The sequence below is a fragment of the Eretmochelys imbricata genome, chromosome 22, assembly GCF_965152235.1.
Source record: "Eretmochelys imbricata isolate rEreImb1 chromosome 22, rEreImb1.hap1, whole genome shotgun sequence".
Lineage (NCBI taxonomy): Eukaryota > Metazoa > Chordata > Testudines > Cheloniidae > Eretmochelys > Eretmochelys imbricata.
The window spans coordinates 18936091-18962772 of NC_135593.1; the positions used below are offsets into that span (position 1 = coordinate 18936091).

The 26682-nt window shown below is 47.4% G+C and overlaps 1 protein-coding gene across 13 annotated transcripts in view; it reads right to left on the minus strand.

Annotated features, from left to right (window-relative positions):
- Nucleotides 1-515: 515 nt before the first annotated feature.
- Nucleotides 516-26682, minus strand: part of SIK3 (SIK family kinase 3) — a 152679-nt gene continuing 126512 nt past the window's right edge. For 3 of the 13 annotated variants that reach the window (XM_077839971.1, XM_077839975.1, XM_077839977.1), the window contains 11 exons: nt 26225-26295; nt 22550-22693; nt 15639-15789; nt 14462-14587; nt 14065-14150; nt 13235-13344; nt 12342-12699; nt 10654-11525; nt 5316-5479; nt 4455-4626; nt 516-3582 (listed from right to left, as the gene is read on the minus strand). In XM_077839971.1, the coding sequence (XP_077696097.1) occupies nt 3425-3582; nt 4455-4626; nt 5316-5479; nt 10654-11525; nt 12342-12699; nt 13235-13344; nt 14065-14150; nt 14462-14587; nt 15639-15789; nt 22550-22693; nt 26225-26295 (2412 nt within the window). In that variant the 3' untranslated portion in view covers nt 516-3424. Of the gene's footprint in view, nt 3583-4454; nt 4627-5315; nt 7719-10374; nt 11526-12341; nt 12700-13234; nt 13345-14064; nt 14151-14461; nt 14588-15638; nt 15790-22549; nt 22694-26224; nt 26296-26682 lie in introns of those variants that run through there. The other 10 variants (XM_077839972.1, XM_077839973.1, XM_077839974.1 and 7 more) reach the window with 10 other exon arrangements.

Here is a 26682-nt window from a genome sequence, read left to right on the forward strand (position 1 = left end):
GCAAAGACCGCAAAGACCTTCCCACTCCCCAACAGCCTCTGGCATTTCCTATGCCCAGCCCCTGACCACACGCCTTCCAGCAATGTGTTAGTACAGTGATTTCCAACCTTTTTTCATTTGCGGACCCCTAAAAAATGTTGAATGGAGGTGCGGAGCCGTCTGGAAATCTTAGGCACAGTCTGCAGGCCAAAGGTTGAAAACCACTGTGTTGGTAAGTTTCATCCTGAGGTGTTCAGCTCAGGTGGTGCTCAGCAGGTCAAGGGAGTCTGTTTCCACATGTTATGCAGGAGCCCCCATTCTGTCCATTTCAGCTTTGAAAAGTCAGATCACCACCGGCAAGGGTGATTTCATATAGCAGGCTGGATAACAGACCGAAACATGCAGCAACTGGAGAGCAGCCAAACCTGGCACACTGCAGCTTTCAACTTCTGGGATGCTATTCAGAGAATCCAAGTTGGGCTGGCTTCTCCTTTGCATCAGATATTGAGCAACACCACAAACAAGAGATCACAAGATCATAATCATGATTTTATTTGTCATGACCCCATTGTCCAACTAAGTTACTAGTTGCAAGTGACCCACAAAAAAATGGACTAAAGATTTACTGAAAGTTGTTTGTTTTTAGTCCAGCATAAACGAGGAAGAAAAAATACTTCGGACATTTCCAAAAAACAGAAATAATAGCAAAGTATATTAATATACATTCAACATATACTGCGCGTATTGATTACTACAATACAAAGCAATGATAAAAAAGTGTGATACGGGAAATGGCACGGTTAAGCAAGTCCTTGCTTTTCTTTTGGATGGCTACTGTAGGGCGGCTGTCAACTCTCCCAGAAATACGTCATGTAAACAAAAGGAAAACAAATCAAAGATACAGAGCAATGTCAAAAAGCCTTTCAGTGTTTCTTGGTACCCTCTCACTTAAGTCCGCAAGCCCTGTCTGGGTCCCCCACCCCCCCAACACACACCACCTATTTTACATGTTAAAGAAATGTAACTTGACAACTACACACCAATAAAACCAGAGTGACATTAGGCTTTCTAGAAACATTAACCTGGGAGATACTGTTTGTCAGCTGCAGATTTCTTCTCTCCCCTCCCCTCTCCTTTTCTTCTAATTGCAGGTCCATTTATGACAATTGCTGGGGGACTTTGGGGAAGAGATGATGATAGCAAATTAACCTTTGCCATGCTGGTCTCACACTTCCTTCTGTGCAAATTCAGGAGGGTTGGACTGATTTTTCCTTTATTTAAAAAAAAATTCCCCCAAAAGTGTCAGTAATAGGAATTTTCAGTTGTAGCTTTTAAAGTTCCAAAGGCAACGATGACACAAAATACTCCCTTAGCCCCAACCACTGGAGGGGGCATTGGTTTCTATCAGTCAAGGGAAGAAATGAAAAAGAATGACAAAGAAGAGATCTATGCATGTCTGAATTTGTATAAAGGAGAACATCACTTCTGCCACTGGCACAAGAGAAAAAAAACAGTCACAATTACAATGTCATTAAAAAGAAATAAAATACTTTGAACAAAAGGTGCAAGTCACAATTCAAATAGAACAGAATCTAGTTAAAAATTTCTCTCAAACAGAAATTCCTTTTGTCTTTTATTAATAATAATAATAATAATAACAACAATAATAATAAAAACAACAACATTTACCATAAAACAATTCCTACATGATCAGGAGGAAAAGCTAGAAAGACAAAGGGAAACAACTTGTCTTCTTTACTTTAAACTGAAAAAAAAAAAAAAAAGGGTCGTACATGGGTTTGAAAGGAAAAGGTATTAAAAAAGGAGGAGGAGGGGGAAATGATCCTTTTAGCACAATGACCAAAAATAGAGAAAAAGAAAAGCAGACAAAGATGGGAGAGACAAAGCGTATTGCACCACTGGAAGAGCCAGTGGGGGTGGGTTGGACAGGCTAGCATCGTGGTAAGGGAGACTGGAGTTGCTCTTGCCCCAGAGTAGCTCTGGCCCCACTATCAGTTCAGATGCAAAGGGTATGGAAATAAAACTACAGCGTGGCTCTTCTGCCCTTGGGGCTGGGCTTCCAGGGCATGGTGTACGCTGGAACTCTGGAAAAACGACTCTGGTTTTGGACTTGGTTACCAGGAGCTCTGCTTATTGCTCGCCAAAGGACAGAGCTTCAAATTCCCTCCCTGCCCCTTGCTTCCCCTATTCAGGCAGGCTCCTGGAAGGCATTTGTCCCGTGCTCTCCTACTTGTCCCCAGAAAAAGATGATGTTGGACAGGTCTTAAGAGCAGAGTTGGATGAAGGGGAGAACGCCCGAGTCTGCACCATCCATGATGGCCTGGACCTTCGCATTTAAAACCCCCTCCAAACCAAATGCAAAACTCAAGTTCCATCAATCCTTTCACACAGGGTGTAGGACTCGGGTTCTCTGGTTAGCGCTGTGATAGCTGGAGTTACAGGCAAATATGGCAAAAACGAAAGAAACCAAAAGAACGACACACTGAGGAACTGATTATGAGGAAAAGAGCCATGATATTTCAGTGAGAAATACTATGGCGATTTGGCGCAATGCTGCTAGATACTGTTGGTTTAAAATGGACCTTTTCATTTCAAAGCTGTACACAAAACCTGGAAAAAAGAGACAGAGAGAGAGAGGGAGGAGAGAAGAGAAGAGAAGAGAAGGGGTGTTAAAGGCCAGGACAAGAGACAGACATTTCTCCTTAAACATCCCTCTGCCCGCCCCATGCTCCAGCCTGACAAAGCCGGCTACGTGCCCCGAGTGCTCATGCTGCCAATGCCACAAGGGGCTTGAAAGAAAAGGGAGACGTGCACAAGGAGGGGCTGCGTGCCCCATGGAGGTGTGCCCACTGCTCCATGTAGCTGACAGGATCACGCAAGTCCACAGACTACCGTCTTCAGGTGCCATGTCCTTCTACCAACAGCAGCAGCGGCTCCTGAAAGCTGCCCCTCCACAGAAAGGGGATGAGCCAGACAGGCCTGAGTCACAGTACAGCTGTTCAGAGAGCTGCCTCCTGCCTCCCCCCGTCTGGAGTCCACTCTCCCCACACACACCACCGTACAGATGGGAAATATTGCTGCTCGGGCTTGTTCTTGCACCAGCAGCCAAGTCCTTCCCTCGCCAATCCCTGCACTCCCACCCAGAGACTCTACAAAGCAGAAGCGCCGAGTAGCTACTGAAGGTCACCAGCAGCAAGTTTACGAGGGTGGCACTGTCCGCAGTGCAAACAACTGACCTCTGGAAGCTCAGCAAGGACATCCTCTATCTTAAACTTCATTCTCAGACCCACAGCTAAGGGAGGGGCAAGGAGTTGTCTAGGGAGATCTAGCCCATGGGCTACTGGTACTGAAGATCTACCCTAGAGGCAGAAAAGGGAAGATCTGAACTTACAGAAACAGAAAAATACTCACTCCCTCCTTCCTGCTACACCCCAGCCTGCTCCATCCCAAAGGGCACCTCCGGGTGCTTGTAGCTCAGGAGGACGTCTGTAATACACGTAGATGGATAACAAGAGGTGTTTAAATGCTGGCTGCCATCAGCTAGATTTGGATGCTCTTGACCTTCCAAACTTTCCCCACAGTCTGCAAGACCAAAGAGTAACATCAGAGTTTGTAGGCGAATGGGAGAAATCTCTCACTGCTACTTGGGACACTGGAGTCTACCAAGGGCCCAGGAGAGCAAAGTTGATTGAAGCTTCTGGCAGAGGGCTCAGGCAGGCCTGAGGTGCTGAGTGTGGGTCAGGGCTGGCATGCAGGGTTGTCCCTCATTTTAACAGAAAGTCGTTGCAGTGAGCATGACACAAATCCAGGACTTTGCCGATGTCACAACTACCTAAGAAGTCACACTGTGCTTTACGTGCTACAGCCCAGCTGTCTCCCTGCTGCTCAGAGAGTACGGGAGAGATGACAACAGACCTTGAGAAGAATGGAGACAAGAAGCGTGTGTGGAAATTTACCTGGAAAGGATTCCAGCCAGTAGTGTGCGCTTCACAGGAATCCAAGACAAGCGTCACTATACACGGAAGCCACTATGTGCTTGAAACTGCAGCACAACCCAGAATGACAAGCGTCTGTAAGGGCTGCACCAGAAATAAGCACCAGCACATGCTCGGTGGGGAAGTTGGTAACAGTGCCTAGAGTCAATCAGTGCAAGCTTTCGACACACAAAAGGCCAATACACCTCAACTCTGACCTGCAACTCCTCCTGATCTTTCAGCCTCCACAGCTCTGCCAATGCAGATCTATTATTCCAGCCCTTGGCCACGCTTAAACAGAGAATGCCAACTGTACCGTACTCGACAGTATTACAACGTGCCTAGTACACTGCTGGCTCCATGCACAGGAATACCACCAAGGGAAGTGACTCTGTGGTGTGGACCCATATCTGATAGACCAGGATGACACAAATCAGCGTCGCTTCTGACCCAAACCAGATTGCAGCAGAATTCAATCACCTCTGAAAGATGCCTTTTCAGCCCCAGGGAAGTCCTTACCCTCGCTCTCCCTGGCATGTAGCTGCTGGCTGGCCATGAGCGATGACTGGCTGAGTACTGCATCAGACATCCGAGCAGAGCTTAGTGCTTTTCCAGCCATTAAACTCATTCCAGGCAAGTTATCCAACTGGACCTGAGGAGACGGCAGAAGGAGACAGAGTCACACCCCAGGGCTCCCCAAGGATGAAAGGAGACAGTCACAAGTGCACATTTTCTTCCAGCACCCTAGTAAGTTATAAGGAGAGTTAACCCAGGGCTTTAATATGCCAGAACTGCTTCAAATCCCCAAAGGGCTGACGTACCCGTACGCAGTGCAGCTGTCCTTGCGCTGATCTCTCAATGGCTGAGACCGCACTGCTAGGTTGTTCACCAATATTGCCTGGCTGGAAGTTTGGTTCTTTTGCAGATTATAAGACACTCCGGGCTGTATTCATCCCTGCTTTAACTCAAATGTTTTCAGCAGAGGCACCCTAGGGTGCACTTGACCCTGCAGGAAAATTTCATATGGACTTGGGTGTATGTGGGTAAACTGGGCAATGCTTGTTTAGCCACAGGTAGGAGATTTCACTTTTGGGTTGGTCTCTGCTAAAAGCACTTGAAACACTGCACGGTACACAACGGACATGCAGTTGAGATGTTCCAAAGGCAGAGGGGGAAGCATTGCTCTGCACAGCACTGGATTCCAAGTTAGCCCCACAGGGTTACAAGCGGGTCTGTATTTGGCTAGTGAATGGCTTATTTGCTCAGCCCTAGAACGCACACTTCATAGTAAGTTTTACACAGTACATAAGGCCTGGCAGCCATGAACCTTCTCAAACCTACATAGGCATCATCGCTGTTCTGTATGGTGTGATGTCTCTGCAGAGTCCTGGGTCTGTGGTGTTCAATGGAAGCTGGTCTTGCAGAATAACCCAATCCATTATGACTGGGCATCTCCATAGCTTGTCCTGGAGAACTTCTGTCCATACAATTCCCTACAATGGATTCTTGGGAGTTAGACAAAAGAGAAAGGGGATTAGTATAAAGAAGCCAGCGGTTTCCTGAGTGGTACAGAACATGGAGTAACTGCCTTAATGCAGAACTCTGGCAGGATCTCAGAAGTCAGGGGGGATGAATTAATCCATTAGCCAATGAGGACTGTGCAAAAAGGATATCAACTGGACATATATTTCTTGTTCCTGACTGAGAAGCACAGATTTGTTTTTCCTTGACTCCAAAGACCATGTCTGGGCTGCTCTATTCAAGAGGCTCTCGCGACCAGCTCAACTATTGATCCCAGTCACAGCTCGCAGCAGACCGGAATCACTTCAAGAGAACTCAGAGGGAAGACAGCACAATTTCTGTCTCAATCAGATACATAATATTTGAGGAGAAAGAAACGTTATCACAATGCTGGGAGACACCCACAAAACCTCGTTCCTGTCCAGTACTAAGACAGCCTGTTGCTCCCACTTATTTGAATGGGTCAGATGCTCCAAAAGAGACCACTCCAGAAAGAGATGCTTATGATTTCCATATAATGAAAGTCCCAGAAGGGCCATTCTGCATAACCTTGGCAAAGGGAGTTACCGATACTAAATCTGTATCAAACCGCTGCTCCTTGCCCTTTTCAAACATGTTTGTAGAAAGCTGAATATCTGGGCAAGTTCCTGCCTGGCAAAGTCCATCCGTACCCTGCTGCAGGAGCTGCTGTGTCTGAGGGCAAAAGTTACATTTATATTAAGCAAAAACTCATGTTACTAAAGGTCGCATCGGACTCTGAATGAACGAGGAAGCCTGGAAGCCTATCCTCGCTCACTTCTGTCACACACTGAGCAGACTGTTCCACCTTCCAGCCCTCTCTTTTTCTGAGGCAGGCAGAACAAGCCAGCTGCTCATTACACAAGCTTTACAGCTCTGGGGGCCTGATACCTGGTGAAATCATGGGGATCAGTGATGTTGAAAGGGGAGCATCCACCTGTCAGATCATCAAGCGAATCTGCTGCAAAGGCAGGATACACAACCTCTGGTGGGGGCCTACCAGGCATTCAGCTGATGTCTATCCAGGCCACTGCGCGGCACCACACAGCACCATGAAGAGGCCCTGGTTCGGTTTTCCTGCTCTCCAGACCACCAGGTGTTGGGAATACTCAGGGACAACGTGACAACTCACGGGTCAGAGGAAAGGACCAAGCACAACTCTGGAGCTGCACTGAGTAGCTCCTCCATGTCTCCTTGGGCACAAGGACGGCTGACTCAGGGCTACAGAGCTCCTACCTCCTTGCCTGGGGGAAACGGAGCTGGTGGTGCCGCGAGGCGCCGCACTGCTTTGGAGAGGCCCTTTCCAGAGTCAGTACTGGACACTCGGGGACAAATCCAACCTGGGCGTGACACTGTTGGTGCCTATGGAGTTACACCAGGCATAGCTGTGATCTCTTTGCTTTGGCAAGATGTCATGCCTGGCAGTTATCATAAATGGCCCTGCTCCCAACAAAGCCTTTAGCAGAACATCCATTCGTTTCAGTGCCATCCGGACTGGGCCCCAAACTGTACGGCCCCAGGAAACTAACACAATTCAGGCATGCGGGGGGACCTGCACCTGTCCTAAGGAAGATCCCACATTTTAGCAAAAGCAACAATGGGGCCTCCCCATTCCCAGTAGAGAACATCTGTGTCTCACTCTGCAGCCAAACAGCCCTTCAGAGTCTGGGATTCCTGCTCAGCGAATGAGTCTAGACTCCAGGTCACTCTGCATGAACACGTCTTGGCTCTCACAGACGAGTTGTAGCCTTTCATCACTAGGTACAGAATCTGGGTTCACATCTCCCTGCGCATGAAGAATGGGGTTTGGCAGCCTCTTGTGCCAGCACTCCCTTTGCCCACAGTCCAATCCGATCTAACGGGCATTATCCGTGATCAAACCAGCTTGCGACTAAGCTGGCAGAGACAAGTGTTGCATGTGGATCAACTTGACCGTCTAGCCGTACTATTCCTCAGCAATGCCAGTTCACTAGCCCCTCCAGTGTATCGCCTCCCCGCTCAGTTGGCCTCCCCGGTGTTTTGGGGGCAGGGAGGGAGGGAGGGAGTTGAAATGCACTGATCATGCTGCTTTATATCACAATTACATGGTACTTCACCATGCTGTGGTGTCATGAGAGCAGATTTTGCAATAATACAAGACTGGGTCTTGGCTTTGCCTCCCTTTGCACGGCCACAAGGTTAAGTTCAGTTACAAGTCTCACTTTCCTGGAAAAACAAAACAAAACTTGAGTTACCCTGGAAAACAAATGGTTGGAACGAGGCAGTGAGAAAGAACTGCCACCCACCCACAGCTCTGGCTGCTGTTCAAACTGTGGGAGCGGTTGCCTGAGTGGGCAGCTCACAAGAGCCTGCAGCTATCAGCAACCAGCCTGTAAGGGCTGCACAAAGAACGTCAGTACAAATCTGGAGCAAGAGAGGAGCACAGTTAGCAGCCCGTGAAGCCCAGTAGCCTGCCTCCACTAGGGCAGCCCATACACCTGAGGCTCCAGGGAAGGGAGGAGTTCCCTTCTATACAAACCGCACACGGAGCAAGAAAACCATTTAGTACTTGCAGCTGCCACTGCTGTCAGCACTTCTCATGCTTAGGCCCAGATTACACAGAGCCTGGGAGGCTCACATTTGTATCCACGTTTCATTGTAAACCCCAATCTGAATTCTTTCCGTCCCCCAGCAGCCACCTGAGCAGGGTAAAGCTCCATGGCAGGAGTCAGTTATCCACATGTGTGCAAGACAGACAGCTTGGTTTCCAATTCCCCGCATGGCTTTAACACAACACGGGAGACACAGCGGTGATTTATTCCTCCACCAAATTAGTGAGTAATCTCCAGGGCTACTGAAGGTGTTTTGGGGCTGGCACCCTGGGCTGGGCAGCGTTTCCAAAGCTGTACAGCATCTGGGGCACAGCGATGCCCCGCAAGCGAGTCACTGAATCCAAACCTAGTGGGCCGCAGCTGGTGGGACCCTTCATAAGGATTTAGGTGACAGGCAGCAGTAAGTGGTGGCATGCCCCAAAACGCTATGTAACGTCCCAACACACAATTACACTTCTGTCGGGCAAGTACGTGGACCAAAGTACTCACTGGGCACGCCAGAGAACTGTAACCAGGAACAGCATACTCCTCAGTTTATATACCAGCGTGCAAGTGACCAGGAAGTGGTTCATAATCTCTCAAGCAAAAATATCGACTCTGTTGTTTCCACAATACATTTTCCTCTTAAGGGAAATTACAATTTAAAACCCATTCAAACAACATTGTGAATATAGCTAGGGGAGCTCAAAGACAAAGTCTAACCTTTTGGGTGAGGTGGGGCGGGGGGGTTGGGAGGAGAAAAAAATTATTCAAGAGAAACCATCACACAGTTACACTTGTTTGGGTTTAAATACCCCCCGGCCATACTCCCCCACTTGATCTTCAGGGGCGCGTGCACAGAGCTGCTGATAACATTGGAGTTGTTTTGTATGCAGCTGATTGGAAGTGAACTCTTTAGTGCTATTTACATTGAGGTTTTATTTCATTTAATTTGTACATAAGAGTGCTTGGGTCACTTAAATGGCAGCTCAATTGGAGCGGGAAGAGTGTAGGCTAGATTCCAACTGGGTTATTAAACACAAGGAGGAAAATAAAGGTCAGGGTAGCTACACCTTTGAGTACAATCTACTATAGTAACACTCCAAACAGCCACATGCGCACTCCCTCCCTCTTTCAGAACAGCTTGCACAATTCATGGTAAATGTTGACTTCTCTTTACTCATTTACAAAGTCTTGCAGTCTAAAGTCCTACTCTCCTGTGTATCATGATATTAACAGAGCAATTAGCGGGGCACAAGCATGGCTTTTGGCTTGTTTAGTCATTCGCACCATTTTACATGGAGTTTATTTAGCTGTGTCAATAATAAAAATGACCCAGGTCAGTAAAATGAGGAACTCAAAAAAGAGGAGTTTCCGGAGCCTGCTTGCACTCGGACAGCTCTCTCCTTTACCAGGGCCATGCCTGGAAACTGCAGCACAGCAGAAAAACGGAGGTCTGACAGGACCAGCGCGTTAGTGGTCTAAATCACCAAATGCACAGTGACGGCAGGCCACTCCTCGCCCTAGTCCTCGCTCTGAAGGACCCCTTTCATCTGACATGGACACCTGCTTGAACACACAACATGACAAAATACCTGCGGTTACTGTCTCAACATTAAGCCATGCCTCCTGAGTGGGCAAAGCACCAGCACAGCAAGGGAGTCAAGAGAAAGCGGGTGGCTTCAAATAAGATGCATCTCATTCCTACAGCAGATATAGCTCTATCCTGCTCAGGCCTGCCAGGTGGTACTGCTCAGAGCCTTCGCCCCTCTTGAACGGGTAGGAAGGAGATGAATTCTAAACACACGGAACTACAATGCAGGGAGAACAGTCATTTGAAGAGACCACTCGTCATGCTGCTCTGTCACCATAGTTACGGTGGGTGCGGAGACCAGGAAAGGGGACAGTACTTTCCACAGGACCAAAAACAGGCCTGAGGGACTCACTAGGAGCAAGTTTAACAACCAGTTTTCCTAAAGCAGATCATTCAAGCTCCCTCTGGGGCTACCAGTTAGTGCTCTCTGTTACTGTAGTGGAGGGAGCTGGCCCAAGAAATGACACTGTGCACTACAGGCTACATTTCATTGACCCTTGTAGCACTGCCCGAACTGCGAAGGAGGAACCAGTCACAGCTTTGGGCAGTAGGGATAATTTAATACACACATATTCCCTTAATTTGGGACACTAGATTTTTTTAATTAAAAAAAAAAAAAAAAAAACAGATAAACCACCCAAAACTTTGCAGCTCATCTCTAAAGGCAAAACAGGAATCCAGGGTCTTTTCTCATTACCTGCAGGTTAGAATCATCAAATTCCAAGTCCTAGGAGTCTGGGAGTGTCCCTTTATTATTTAACAATTCTCCTCCTCGTTGTTTGGTACAAAGTTTGTATGAGTCCACAATTTACTTACAGCCTTAAGAGCCAAAAGGCTCCAGAAAATACTGCCCTAAGTTGACTGTCACTGAAACTCCTAGTTCTGTCTGATACACACAGTCATCTCTGCTTGCATGTGGGGTGTATCTGCAATTGGAAGAGGCTGTTTCATGTACACAAGTAGCACTAAGTCTTACCTCTGCTGGGCACCTTATTCCTACTGAATCCGGTAGCTGGCTGATGTCTGTAATGATGCGTCCCCAATTCCTGCCCCTGATTAACAGTTCCTAGCAGAGATTCTGGGTCCCCATGCCCACCTGCATTTAAAAGCAGTGGGTTCTCATGGCCACCTTTGGTCAATGTATTTGAACGCTTATTGTCCGGAAAGCTGTCCCTGGCACCCTCACATGCACAGTCCTCCTCCATGCTCTCCGAATGGATCAGAGCTGGCTGGTGTGCATACCCATGGGGTGCCGCAGCCGCAGATACCTGCTGGATACATTCTTGTGCCCTGATTTTTAGGAGATGTTGGGGGCTGCTGTGATGGTACGTGTCAGCATTCGGATAAGGCACAGACAGCGACTGACGCTCCGATAGGTTCTGTCCCACGCTGGTGCCCATGTTCCCAGCATCTCCTTGGCTCATATGCCGGAACAATTCTTGAAATTCTTGCTGCTGTTGCTGCTGCTGCTGCCGCCGTTTGATGAGCTGTGCAAATTCTGCCGGGGGCAGTCGCACGTCCGTGGGCCCCGTGAGCGAGTGCCGGGGGGAAAGCAGTCCTTGGAGGATGTGCGGTACCTGCTGGTGTCGGCTGTAATCCGGCGGAGTTGGGGACAGCAGCGCCTGCTGTAGTGCTGATGCCGTGTAGGGCTGCGGCTGCGGCGCACTTTGAGGGAAGCTGGGGAACGGGTCAAGTTGAGGGACTTTCAGGGCTTGCTGCGTTGCGGGGAATCCCACCCCTGCTGATGGGCTGTAGTTGCTGGGGGATGCACGGGCCTGATCTGAGAACAGGTGGGGATGTAAGTGCACCTGGTCATAGTTAGCAGGGGGATACCTGTTCATGTTCAAGCTGCAAGGAAGAAACAACAGCGATTGTGTTGCAGCAGCCAAGAGTAAAGCCAGGAACGCAGAGGAGGCCACCACCACTCAGGCGCTCTGCACAATCTCCCAGCCAACTCCAGCAGGCTGCACACGCGCAGGGTGGTGGCTTGAGGGCCTAGCTGGAGTGGAGCAGAGGGGACCAAGGTTTGTCACCCAGCAGCTCTTTCTGGGAGAGCGGCAGAGACAATGCACTCAGACCCTGAAGAAGAGCACATGCCCCAGGTCATCAATGACTCCGCAGGGCCAGGTAAGAAGGAATGGCTGAAGTCTCTGGAGAGAGCTGGGGGAAGGCAGATGGGGAAGAAGGTGTTGTGAGAGGCAGAGCACGTCTGTCGGAGCTCTTGAAGCTAGTGTAGGCTCCGACCAGACCAGGCACAAAGGGGAATTAGAAACAGTCTCTGTACTTTTTTATTTCTCCCCTCTTACTAAAGCACAAGACTCTACTTGAGCAGCAACCTGTGTTCCTAGAGAGAAAGCTGGCTTCCTATCCCGCATGGCTCAGGAGTTGTGCTGACTTCACACAATCCTCACCCCCGGCTGCCAGAGCACCCATCCCACTAACAAAGCCCTGAAGTCTAAGGGTTTGGACTAGGATCACAGCTAAGTCCATAGCATGACCGGTGCACGGCCTGCTGCTGGCAGCGAGTGCTGTGCTCAGGAGACAGAGACAGCCTCGGCGCACGGAGCCATGGTGAAAGTACTCTGACTGGCCCGGTTTCTTTTCTCCTCCCTTCTCCCCTCAGCGCCTCCCCAGGTTAGCAGAACAGTTGGAGAATCGCCTTACCTGTGTGACTCTGCACTATCAGCACTGAGCTGCTTGGACAGTGGCCTGTGACCATACGTGAGAGAGGCCATCAGGTTAGCTCGATGCTGCATTTGGATCTGATTGGCACTCGGGTTGATGGACATGCCTCGTGGATGAGGGGACATGCCCTGCCCTGCCACAGCTGCCCCTTGCAGAAGGTTGTTGCTGAGCATATCTCCGGGCTCTTGCACTTGGATGGTGACCTGCTGCGGCTGCGATGGCTGCGGCATGCCCATGCATGTCAGTGCCACGTTCGGGGGCGGGGAACAGTTACCAGACTGCTGGAAGATCGCGCTGTGGGAAGGCATCCCTTGGAACTGGGACTGAGACGCTGCACCTACGAAGAACAATCCCTTTGAGTAACTGCACTGAGCTATTGCAAGGCTTGAGAGCATGTTCTGTTTAACAGATATAGCGTCTGACGCTATCAGGGCCAGAAGAAAGATTTTCAGAACCAAGCTGCATTTCAGCAGGTGATGAGGTGTGCGCCTTTCCTGACTATTCGGAGCTAAAACTTCATCATACTACAGCCACAACCTGAAATACTTGCAAGGCAAAAGAAACAATACCAGTGTAAAGTTATTTGCATAATAAGAGAACAATATCCCTCCTCCCCGCCCTCAGAAATTATACACAAGGATCTCAGGACATGAAATATAACAACATATTCCAGCTGGCAAGATCCATTGCAAGTATTCAGATAACACCAGCCCCTTGTGCCAGATGGAGAATCTTTTGCATTGGCTATCTGCGCCAGGCACTAGAATTTGGAAAAGACATGAACTGTTTTCCCAAGTGCTTTAAAACCATAAGGTTCTGTCAAGTGGCCTGCACAATAGGACGACAGATGGCTTGGTATACTCAGTGCTTACCATGAGTCTGTAGCATGCTGCTATTCACAGGAGGGGGGCTGCTATTTGGCTGCCTGAAGAGATGATTATTAGGGTGGTTTGGGGGTGGACTAGATGGCTGAATCCGTAACCTACACAAGAAAATAAGCACCTTCGTAAATCACTCTTCCTGATAAAGACGCTTGTTCAAGTTTTAGAACTGAACTCTAAGTGCTTTTCAAAAAAAACCAAATAAATATAAAAAAACTCCTTTAGAATCTTAAAGGCTTTGCAACATAATTTCTATTTTATCTTCATTAGCTATCTGGATAAGGGAGTATTGCCCAGTGGTTAGTGCACAAGCCTGGGACTCAGGAATCCTGAATTCTATTCCTGACTCACCATGACCTATGGCAAGACTCTCCCACTCTGCCTCAGTCTTCCTCATCTGTAAAATGGGATGATATTTGCTAGCCAACAGAGGGGATGGGGAAGGGTCTAAAGAGTGTTTATAAATGGCTTGGCATACAAGGTGCTAGAGAAAGTGCTCATGCTATTATTGAAAAGCATTTGTTTTCAAGTTGGCCAACAAGCAGCTGTTCCGTGTCAATTTAAAACAATGTTGTGTCATCAGGTTACTTTCAAGGTTCTCTTGGTCAGAAATGTTAAGAGCCTGATTGCCACAGACATGTGCTCCAACAGCTCCAGCTGCAGCCTGCACAGGCCTCTAGGAATGAGGACCAGTTCTCTAAGGTTATATGCTCCCAGCTGGCTCTGGGACAGGCCCCAGTGCATCACTGAGTGACAGCTTCACCCTCTCCCCCCTCTTTCCCCCCCAACAGCACTTTGCCAAAGCACACCCCTTTCTTTACCTCTGCAGCTGGTGGGTGAGCAGAGCTGGCTGGTTTTCACAAGGAGCTTGCAAGGGTGGAGATGGCTGAGGTGGGCGAATACAATCCTGAGCCAGGCACCAGAAAGGAGGGGAACAAAAAATTATTTGCAATTAGTCAGTTCCATCTGGATTGAGAGAGTTTGGACCAATAAATTAATCAACCTGAGACAGAAGCTCTCACTATCCTACCAGCTGTACATGCATTGTTTATGAAAAGCCTTCCCCCTTGTTCCTCATTACAGCAGGTCGAGCAATCTAACTTGCCACATATACAGAAGTTTTCCTCCCTAGTCCCACGGGGCCATTCAATACCTCTGCCTGTGACACTGCAGGAAAACCTGGTTAGGGTTCAGGGACCATGGTCCCAGTTCCAGTACCTGAATCTGCTGATGGAGAATTTGATGATGCTGCTCCTGCTGGTACAACATGTGTTGCTGCTGTGTCTTCTCCAGCGTTCTCTCGTCCATATGCCCACCGTACATCTTCTGCAGTTGCTCACACTCCTGTAATGAATGCAATACACCCACAACGTGATCTCTTCCTGCACAGCAACCCTGCTGTGCAAAACGGCTTTCACTCTGCAGTCTCCTTGGCTGAAAGAGCCAGAGAAAAAGAAGAAACTGCAGGATAGAAATCCTAATCCATGTACTTAGCAGCATGTGTGTGCCTAATACCAGGGTCATTCCAGCTCTCTCCTACAGTGGGAAAGAAATAGATGCTCATGGAACTAAACTCATGGGCTATTTAGTCTTCTTACACTGCAACTGCAAGGAATGCAAGTGAAAAGCATCAGACATGAAAACCCCAAGATTAAATTAGCATCTCGTGCTCCTGCTGTGCTGCACAGGGAAATTCCTCTCTCAGGGCCCGATCCAGCTCCAACTGAAATCAACTACAAGACTCCGACTGAGGTCAAAGAGAGGACTATGCAATTTATGCCACAGCAGAGCAAAATGGCCTTTCAATGAATGTTGCATGGCATGCTATGGGACGGCGATGGAACTTCACTGCCATTAAAAACTGGTGAAGGCACCAGTGGCTTTTAGCTGGAGTGGCTAAGAGGATTTTCAAGAGTGTTCTTCAGTCTGGTTACTCTGTGCAGCACCACGGTTTGTCATTCAAACCAATTAAACAAGGAGGCCAGGACCAAGAACCAACCATGTCAACTTTGAAATGGGATTCTGGGGACTGATTTCATTGTGTGCAAGTCTTGGGAAGAAACTCAGAGACAGTGTCTAGGGAGCACAGGTATCAGGGCCCACATTCCTCACTTGAGCCTGACTTCTCGGACCTTGTGTGTGTTTCTATAGTGATATGTCAAGTCCCCAAAAAAGGGGAAAGCCCCCAAGGCTGCAGCAGAGATAAAGAGGATGATGGCAATTCTACAAAGCACACTCAAATACGCAGAAGGGGGAGGATAAGCTTCCCAGCTGCAGCTCTGAAGAATGTTTGGATCCAGGAGACAATGCAGTAGGAAAGGTTTCCTCCTTTGTTTCCTCTGCCAGTAAGTCAGTGATCTAACCTGATCCACTGCATCCCACTTCCTTCCTTTACCTGCTGAAGCTGTTTGATGCTGCTGTTATTGCCCATTTTCTCCAGGTGGGCTTTGAACGCCTGGATGCTGGCAGCACCGTCGGAAAAGCGGCGAACAGGAGAGAAGCGCTCAGTGGGGAGATGCAGGGTGTTTGAGTCCTTGTAAACGGAGCTAAACACATGGGGAAGTAGGTTAGTGATGTCAGCTGAAAAACAAACTCAGCTACAGAGACATTTCATTTACATCAGCTCTGCCAAGTTCTGCCTGCCCAGAAGTTCTGTTTCAGAGTGAGAAGTAAAGTGCCATTAGTTTATTCATCACCAGCAGGGTACAGGATTAGCAAGTCCATTTGGTGCTGGGGTAGGTATATTTTCTCTAAAATTTTGCCAGTCTGATTTATATCCTAACTAGATTATAACTGGGGCACCAGTCTGTAACTGACCATATGACTTGGCCTGGCACTTGGTTCCACCGACCTGCAGAAACCATTCAACAGCTAAGAACGGAAAGGCGTTTCTCCATCCGAGAGCCATTTTCATTCACCGTGCCTCAGAGTTTACACGGTGACATTTTGCTAAGCTGGAGCGTCCCTATATTCCAGTGGGATGGGAATACTCTGTGCTAAGAAAAATTGTTGCATGTTCATCTATCTGAATTGGTGAAGGAGGAGCCCATCAGGAATGCTGCTGCCTTAGACAAGGCGATTCTGCTGCTAGGAACAGTTGTCTCTCTATAGCAAGGCCTGTTCTTTAAGAGGAGACCTTAAAAAGCTCAGTTGGAGCTTGCCTGCTGAGTCTAACTCTAAAATACAGTGGGCCAGCACCTTAGGAATTCTAATTGAAACAAGCCCAGAAGCAGGACCAGCATAACAACCTCACCCCCATTCCTAACCCAGATGCTTTATTTGCAGGTACACTTAGAGACAGACTTCACTGAGAGAAGGCAAGGATATCCCATGGATACCTGGGAAAGGAGGAAAACTGGAAAATACTAATTGGTGCATCAAAAGGGGCACCAGTAACCCTGACATGTGCGCGGAATGGAGGCTTCCCATTCGAATGCCAAAAAAGCTTAGACCACCACCTAGCAGCAAGACCTGCCCTCTCTCAGCACACACACAGGCTTCCAGGATCTTCCACTTCCTAGATGACACATGCTAGTGAACCTGTCAGACTGGTTTATTCCAAGCACTAACATACATCGGGCCTTGAAGATGAGGGAATTTTGATCTGAACGTATTCTACCAAATGCTACACCTCATGAGACTACATAGGGATGGACTTGGGGGACGGGGGTCAAACAAGGAAGCTGCACTTGTAGGGGGGCCTCAAGATAAAACCAATAATGGCAAAACAAAAAAGTTTTTAAAACACTTCTAAGTCTCCAGTACGCGCAGATAAAGCCTGCCGTGTCACAGTACCAGTGGGTGGGGGTGGATAAGATTAACACCGCAAGGGCAGGAAAGGGTCTATCCTGTAGCCACTCTGAGCCAGAGCAGAGGCTGGCATCCGCGTTCAGAAAGGCACTAAACCCAGTGGTGGGGGGGGGGGGGGGAAGAAGAAGAAATGTGATGACTTTGCACAGAGAGGGAACCCTCTTTCACTGCTAGGGGCTGTCTTGTTTCAGATTCTTCCCCACCCATCCCATCACCTTGAATGCAGAGTCAACCAGCAGCCTAAATGTTTGAACTGGAGGTCAGAAGACGTTTTTCCAGGAACAAACTTCCCTTTCAATCTGGGTTCCCATATATGAGTCAAACCCAAGCACACGCATCCTCAAGAGTACCTCTTTAAGAGTATTACAAAACACTGCTCTCTCTCCACCCAAAAGCAAAAACTAACACGTGAGGACCCAGTTAGCTTCTCTGCCCAGATGGGTTTAGCTTTGTACCAATTCAATCCAGACAGAAAATGAGCGGACAACACCATGGCTGGAGCAACGGTCTTTGTCTGTGAAAGGCCCTTAGGGAACAAGTCTTTAGAGCATCCCTGAGGATGGTTTGGTTGTAAAACAAAACAGAAGATAATCTAGCTCCATATAGATTCATAGATACTAAGGTCAGAAGGGACCATTATGATCATCTAGTCTGACCTCCTGCACAACGCAGGCCACAGAATCTCACCCACCCACTCCTGCGATAAACCTCTCACCTATATCTGAGCTATTGAAGTCCTCAAATTGTGGTTTAAAGACTTCAAGGAGCAGAGAATCCTCCAGCAAGTGACCCGTGCCCCATGCTACAGAGGAAGGCAAAAAACCTCCAGGGCCTCTTCCAATCTGCCCTGGAGGAAAATTCCTTCCCGACCCCAAATATGGCGATCGGCTAAACCCTGAGCATATGGGCAAGATTCACCAGCCAGATACTACAGAAAATTCTTTCCTGGGTAACTCGGATCCCACCCCATCTAACATCCCATCACAGGCCATTAGGCCTATTTAGCATGAATATTTAAAGATCAATTAATTACCAAAATCATGTTATACCATCATACCATCTCCTCCATAAACTTAATGAGTTTAATCTTAAAGACAGATAGAACTTTTGCCCCCACTGCTTCCCTCGGAAGGCTATTCCAAAACTTCACTCCTCTGATGATTAGAAACCCTCGTCTAATTTCTAGTCTAAACTTCCCGATGACCAGTTTATATCCATTTGTTCTTGTGTTCACGTTGGTACTGAGCTTAAATAATTCCTCTCCCTCTCCGGTATTTATCCCTCTGATACATTTATAGAAAGCAATCCTATCTCCCCTCAACCTTCTTTTCGTTAGGCTAAACAAGCCAAGCTCGTTGAGTCTCCTTTCGTAAGACAGGTTTTCCATTTCTTGGATCATCCTAGTAGCCCTTCTCTGTACCTGTTCCAGTTTGAATTCATCCTTCTTAAACATGGGAGACCAGAACTGCACACAGTATTCCAGGTGAGGTCTCACCAGTGCCTTGTATAACGGTACTAACACCTCCTTATCCCTACTGGAAATACCTCGCCTGATGCATCCCAAGACCGCATTAGCTTTTTTCACGGCCACATCACATTGGGCGGCTCATAGTCATCCTATGATCAACCAATACTCCAAGGTCCTTCTCCTCCTCCGTTACTTCTAATTGATGCGTCCCCAGTTTATAACTAAAATTCTTGTTATTAATCCCTAAATGCATGACCTTACACTTCTCACTATTAAATTTCATCCTATTACTATTACTCCAGTTTACAAGGTCATCCAGATCCTCCTGTAGGATATCCCGGTCCTTCTCTAAATTGGCAATACCTCCCAGCTTTGTATCATCCGCAAACTTTATTCGCACACTCCCACTTTTTGTGCCAAGGTCAGTAAAAAAAAGATTAAATAAGATTAGTCCCAAAACTGATCCTTGAGGAACTCCACTGGTAACCTCCCCCCAGCCTGACAGTTCACCTTTCAGTAGGACCCGTTGTAGTCTCCCCTTTAACCAATTCCTTATCCACCTTTCAATTTTCATATTGATCCCCATCTTTTCCAATTTAACTAATAATTCCCCATGTGGCACAGTATCAAACGCCTTCCTGAAATCTAGGTTTCCTTTGTCTAAAAAATCTGTTACTTTCTCAAAGAAGGAGATCAGGTTGGTTTGGCACGATCTACTTTTTGTAAAACCATGTTGTATTTTGTCCCATTTACCATTGACTTCAATGTCCTTAACTACTTTCTCCTTCAAAATTTTTTCCAAGACCTTGCATACTACAGATGTCAAACTAACAGGTCTGTAGTTACCCGGATCACCTTTTTTTCCCTTTCTTAAAAATAGGAACTATGTTAGCAATTCTCCAGTCATATGGTACAACCGCCGAGTTTACAGATTCATTAAAAATTCTTGCTAATGGGCTTGCAATTTCGGGTGCCAATTCCTTTAATATTCTTGGATGAAGATTATCTGGGCCCCCCAATTTAGTCCCATTAAGCTGTTCGAGTTTCACTTCTACCTCAGATATGGTAATATCTACCTCCATATCCTCATTCCCATTTGTCATGCTACCATTATCCCTAAGATCCTCATGAGCCTTATTAAAGTCTGAGGCAAAGTATTTGTTTAGATATTGGGCCATGCCTAGATTATCCTTAGCCTCCACTCCATCCTCAGTGTTTAGCAGTCACACTTCTTTCTTTGTTTTCTTCTTATTTATATGGCTATAGAACCTTTTACTATTAGTTTTAATTCCCTTTGCAAGGTCCAACTCTACTTGACTTTTAGCCTGTCTCACTTTATCCCTTCATGTTCTGACCTCAATAAGGTAGCTTTCCTTGCTGATCCCTCCCATCTTCCACTCCCTGTAGGCTTTCTGCTTTTTCTTAATCACCTCTCTGAGATGCTTGCTCATCCAGCTTGGTCTACAACTCCTGACTATGAATTTTTTCCCCTTTCTTGGGATGCAGGCTTCCGATAGCTTCTGCAGCTTTGATTTAAAGTAATCCCAGGCCTTCTCTGCCTTTAGATCCATAAGTTCTTCAGTCCAATCCACTTCCCTAACTAATTTCCTTAATTTTTGAAAGTCAGCTCTTTTGAAATCAAAAACTCTAGTTGCAGATTTATTTTTGTTAATCTTTCTGTTCTGTTTGAACTGAATTAGCTCATGATCACTTGAACCAAGATTGTCCCCTACAACCATTTCTTCTATGAGGTCCTCACTATTCACCAAAACCAAATCTAAAATGGCATCCCCTCTAGTTGGTTGAGCAACTACTTGATGAAGGAATGCATCAGCTATCGCATCTCGGAAAATCCTAGCCCTATTATTATGACTAGCACTCGTCCTCCAGTCTATATCTGGGAAGTTAAAGTCTCTCACGATCACGCAGTTTCCATTAGTATTTACTTTATTAAAAACATGAAAAAGGGCTCTATTCATATCCACATTAGATCCCGGCGGTCTATAGTAGTGCTTCAAACTGAATTACGTTAGACAGACAATTGGTACTTTAAATATTTTATGTATGTACAGAGGTCTCTGTTGAAGCCTGCTCTGAAAGACAAAACTGAATCTCTGCTGGAGAAGCTACCCCTTGCAGGAGTAAGATTTTCATTCATGTTGCAACATTTCCAGGATGTTAGTTCCAGTTATTTTCACATATTCAGCCCTGCTTGGTAAAACGTATTTTAATTAATTACAATTTGAAATATGTTCCAACTAAGGCTAGAAGTGGCTGGCTCCCATGTTCCCTTTCTGCCAGTCAGCAAGCCAACCTGTCCATCTGACCTTCCAACTCCGTAATGGGCAGCAGAAGCAAACGAGGAAAGTGAGCATTGTGCATCAGGCTCCCAAGCATGCTAGGATGATGCACAGTCACACTGCCCCTGGCTCCAGACTGGCTTTCTAGACTAACGTATTTTGAGACCTTTTTAAGTACAAACCAGTTTCAAACAGACTAAGTTAAGCACCAGAATAAAAGCTGACAGCTGTCCACGAGCCAGTACTTTGTGGTTTACTGCAGGTTTTGCCACACTACAAGACACAGCCTTCCGCTAGCTATGTCTGAGGTGTACAGAGACTTCCAGGCGCTTGGTCTGGGGCCAGATTTGATTTTCAAGTTCCTCTCTTTTGATCTCAGGCATGTCTGTAGTTCCACAGGCTTACAGGCCTCTGCTGCGACATGTAAAATTGTGAATCTGGAATGAGCCAATGCTATCCTGTGCATGTAAAAACAGAGGAGCAGACACATGATGAGAGCCAGAGGGGGCAGGGTGGGCTTGGTCTAAAGAGCCTTATAACAATACCTCAATGGCTTCATTTAAACCTCCATTCTGAAGTGACCCTGGAAGCAGGACGTACAATATTTTCTGTTTATTTAATTTGCAACTGTTTTTCTTCTCTTCCTATAACGAGCTCTGTGACCCAGGAAATCTTACTCCTCCTCTCCCGCCTCTCTTTCTACCCAGGAGAAGTCAAGGGTTATGCTCCAGCATGGCACCAGTGCTGACTCAGTCTGCTCAGCGTTCGCCTGTCTCTGCTGATTCCACCAACGCTCAACTCAGCAGGGATCTGGCCGCAGTAAAGAGCGCGGTGAAAAGCTTGCCAGGGAGAGCTGGTGAGAGGACTTAACATGAGCACAAATCTGGTCTTCTAGGTAACTGCTTTCTCAATTGGTCAGCAACTGAGATCAAAGAGAAACGAGCTCGACCGCTCACATTTGTGTCACCCCCTCAGTGCTTTGGGGTCGAGGTGCAGGTTTTAAGCGGTGTATGTGGCAGTACCATCTCCAGTTTGCTGCAGCATTGAAGGACTCTGTAGAATTAATAGTTCTCAAAGTCAGGAGGGCCCTTCCTCCAGAATTTTAGCTCACTTGGATCCAGTTTTGCAGCAGTTCCCTCAGTCACAAAAGTTATAATTGTTCTCCCCCAACCCTCTCCACCAGAGGATTGGATTAGAAACAAAATGACAAACAGGGAGCTTTGCATGGAGATTCTGCAGTGGAAACACACAACTCTGGTGCAGTGAGGTTTCTAAACCTACGTATAGTTTACTCCCGGTGCAGCCTTTCATACAGCATTCCACTACTGAATATTCCATAGCAGATTTACTACTCACTACAGGGTTGAGCCTACTAGTACATTAACAAATCTTTCCACTAATCTGGATCGCTTAATCTTAATCCCAGCCCCAGGGCTAAGGCAGGCAGCCATCCTGGCAAATCATCTCCAGCCACAGAAGTGGGACTGGAGGGGAAGAGCCAACTGATCCCTGCCCGTGAGTGCGCCATGCACTTAGCAGGTGAGGAGCCTATATCTGCTCAGAAATGAAGCATGTCCAACAGGGCCAGCCAGCTTCTGCTTTGGGGTCTGCTCCTTTCTTCTTTTAACCCCTTTATGCCAAGCTGGATTTTTTCTGCACTCCATTCAGATGACATCTGAGCGGGTTCCCTGGCACAGAGCTGCCCGAACGGCCGGTGCCATTACTCACCGGTGCTGATCGGGTACCAGGTGTGGAGCCCAAGCCCGGGATCGAAAAGACTGCTGTCCTAGCTGCCTCTGCAAGTCTGGAGGGATTTCAGCTGTAGGGTTGGTCATTGCCAGAGTGTGCCTTTTTGACCTATTTGCCAAGTATCTGCAACAAGCAGGAGCACATTTTATAAATGGAAGAGACTGATGGGAATACTCCAAAAGAAGGGAGCAGAAGCAGATAATCCAGAGTAATTAGGAAAGAAAAATGCTCGCTGCAGTGTTCAGAGCCTGCTGTGAGTTGTAGAACACCCATGAAAGAGCAAACCGTACTGCCAATGCCTGTCAGGTTAAAGGGACGTTAACTGCTTAGCGGAGGACTGAAGTCATAGCCAGCTTTATTCCAATGCCAAACTTGGTAAGAAACAGAATGGCCAATCAACTCAGTAGAAAAGCTCTACTTCATCTCATGGGGAATTCTCAAGCACATTCATTTAGATCTAGCTCCAGTGACTAGTTAGTTTCTGTAGGGATTCTTTCCCCTAAAGTGGTGCTAGTCTGAAGGGTAATAGCACTGTCTGCCTTACGTAATATGCACTATGCCCATGGGACTGTTCGCATGAGTAACGCTTACAGCATTTGGCCAGAGAGCTAGGCACAGTGCAGACAGATGCTGTGCACGTTTCCCTGCTTGGCTCAGCCTGCGCACTTCAGTCCTCACCTGCGACGTTCTCAGTCTGGAGTCTGAGCAGAGATCAGCACGTCGAATGGTCCCACATCAGATGATGCATTTACGACATTGCTACCACTGCTGGAGATTAGCTGTGGCCTGCTCTTTGCACTGTGTGTGTGATCTAACCCAGATCTGAATGTAGGTTCTGAGGGAGGAACAGCATGTGTGTGAGTGCGCCATCTAGTCCCCACTCTTGGACACTTCGAGCAGAGTCTGGGAATCAATGTACGGAGGCTGCACCAACGATGCCTAAAGCAAAAATGGCGAGGGAAAGTGAGGAGCTAATTCAGCCCATTCCCTTCCTGGAGCAGGAGCCCCGGCTGTCTAAGCGCTTCCACTTTCGGCTGTAGACAAGTTCAGGGCTGGTTTGGGGATTTTTAGCCCTATTGTTCCCTTTGTGTTTGTGCTGGACGCTAAGGCAGGAAGGGCCTGATTCAGCGAGATGGCAAAGGATGTAGCTATCCTTGGATATTCTTCACTCTTGGGCAGGCAGCGCTCTCAGGTGCTAGCAATGGTGGAAATGCTGACAAGGTTTGAGGACAGAGTGGAATCAATGCCTGTACCTGGACTAGACTAACCCTCCCACCACTGCTAACGCAGGTGAAGCTGATCTGGTGATGAGTTATGGCTACAAAGATTCCTGGCCTACGCAAAGCTAGAGGGTAAAATGGGGGTTACAAATACTTTGAGTTGATTTCTTTTTTGTGTCTGTAACTAAAACCTGTACAGTAGGGGAAACAGCAGCACTTAAAACTATGGCTCTGCAAAAAGCATTATCCATTGACACAAAAAGCAGCAAGTTAACAGAATGAAGAATACTTAGTGGTGTGGTGACTTGCCAAAATCTGAGCCATTAAATGTTTGAGATCCATTTGATGGAGACAGGGAGAGTTTCCCAAAGAGCTTCACAATTGTGGTTTGCTACAGTCACTTTATTTCATGGCTCCAGGGAACAATCCACTCATGAACTGCAACTGTTTGGGTGGAAAATAACGTTTTGCAAGCTCTGAAGAGATGCGATTGTGCCCTGGGCATGGGGAATGGAATGCACACTATTTCAAGGTCAGGCAATCTAAAACAAACAAGGGCAAAAGTTGCTCTGCGGTCATTGCAGAGGGCATTCAAACCAGTGTTCTGAAAAGATAAATATTAGCTTCTGTCCCTGGTGTTAATACTGTTTACTCTTCTGCTGGTGATTAGTGGCATGTCACAGCGTAAGAGGGTGGGGAGATGGAGGTTAAGGTGTACTCATTAGCACAGTTTAAGCTTGGTCCCGTCCAGCGGCTATGAAGAATGTGGCGTAAGCACACACAAGGAGGATTTGGGGGTAATATTTTCAAGAGTAGCTAAGCCCCATTTTCAAAGGTGACTTAGGTACCTCAGAAACTGCATCCCACTTACAGTGAGACTTGGGTTCCTAAGTCCTGCATACATTTTTGGAAGTTTTACCCTTGGTCTCAAAACCCTACCTGCCAAGCCTGACTCTCGGAACCTTAAAGGGTTCAGCTGGAAGCAGAGATTTTAAAATATGGGCACCCTAAGCTTGGCCAGATGAGGACACATTGGCAATTTGCCAAGAGCCGCAGGGCTGCATCTTATTTGCCCCAAATGGAAAACTCTGCAGGTTTGTTCAGCTTTCCAGTTTGGAGCAGTGTCCCATGGAGACTGCAGGTCCCAGATCTGAGCAGTGCCATCCCTGGAGAGTTCTGACGCCACGATACAACCTTCAGCATGGACTGAAGGCCAGTCTTCTTCGTCAAGCTAGAGCATGGCATGCTGGGGCCTGCAGTGTCCGCGGGCCACGCCTCCATAATGAAGATGAGAATGACCATGGGTGGCACTGTATAGCTCCTTGGGCCACACTTCGGCTACCCAGAATGTGTAGACTCCTAGCCACTGGAAACACAGGGCATTCTTTAATATGTACTATGTTTGGCTGTTTTCTAAGGCCAAGTAGACAAGGGAATCTTGGCACATGCCCTGGACAAGCCACTGTTGTACCCAACTTCCCATTGCCATTAGAACCCTTCTGTTTTACAGCACTGAGACCAGTGGAGTTTACAAGGGCTCTAGGAATATTATGGGGAATTAAATGGCTTTAGCAGCAACTCCCTCACCTCTATACCTGCCTGCTGCCCACCCGGCAGTTATTTGCCTCTTTCTTGGAAGGACAATATCCGTAACAGCTGAGAGAGAGCCTGTTCTCGTCAAGTTCCTGCCCACCAGGACTGGGGAAAATCCATGGAACTTAATAAGGAGGATCATCTGCACCAGCTGCTTAGCAGAAAAAGTAGCTACACAAAAACTGCTCTGCAAGTATTGGCAAGGACAGCGTTCGTGTTTTCGGCTGGAGGAAGAACCCCGGGACGTATTTTGGCTGGGGAGAGAAGTGACGTTTCAGAGTCGATATTGGACCACCTCTCACGTGTCGGAGCAGACTGTTTCGGGACCTACTGCTATGGCTAGAAATCTAAATGACTACAGATACCCAAGTTTTTATCAAACTCACTTCAAGGCATCAGAGTTGGATGTTTACTGCAGGTCTCGGTCCAAAAGCTGCACAGACAAAATGAGACCACTTCCCGAGTCACTCAGCAGGGATGAGGGAGGGTGCAGTGTCTTAGCACTCACTATGCAGGTTAGTTTGGTTTGCATGCTGGTACACCCTAAGCAAAGGAGTTTAGTGCTCAGAGTTTCTGGATAACCTATTGCTCAGACAGCCTGCAGAATTTCAGATGCTGTCAGGTTATTTTACAAAGTTATTCATTTGCCTGTTAGGTCAGGTAGAGTAATTGCCTGGCGTAAACAGGCACCCATAAAGGAAAAGTTGAAACCTTCACCATAAATCAACACCTGCAGCTTGGGACGAGGTTGATTTGTTGGGTTTTTTAGATCAGCTTTAGGGCACCATAGGGTGAGCCTCTCCAGCAGCACAAGGGGAAAGGCCAACAGATGGGATGTTACCTCTGCACAGCTTCCTGATCCGGCTCCCCATCGGAGCTCTCCTCATCCACAGGGGTAACTGCTGGCACTGCCTGAGGAGAGAGGAAAGGGGAACCATGGGCTCCAGAAGGTGGCTTATTCAACACTATCTTGGGCTGCAGAAACCTGACCTTCTAGAAGAACAATTAAGGACCAGACATTTGGGGGCACTCAGAATCCTCCTCCAAAAAACACACCCTCACCATCTCACCCTTACACAGTGCAACCTATATAGGGGTGGCTTCTTTTGGTGCTAGCAGGAAATTCAGTAATACACATACCTCCAGGGGGAAGCACTGCCCACATTAACACCCTGGAGATTAACACTGGCAGATTTTCCTTTCTCTGACAAATAAAGCAAGAGAGTGGCAGAGAAACCTTAGCGAGAGAGTTACAAACATCATGCTCTTCTCAGCACTTCTGAAGAGAAATATTTAAAT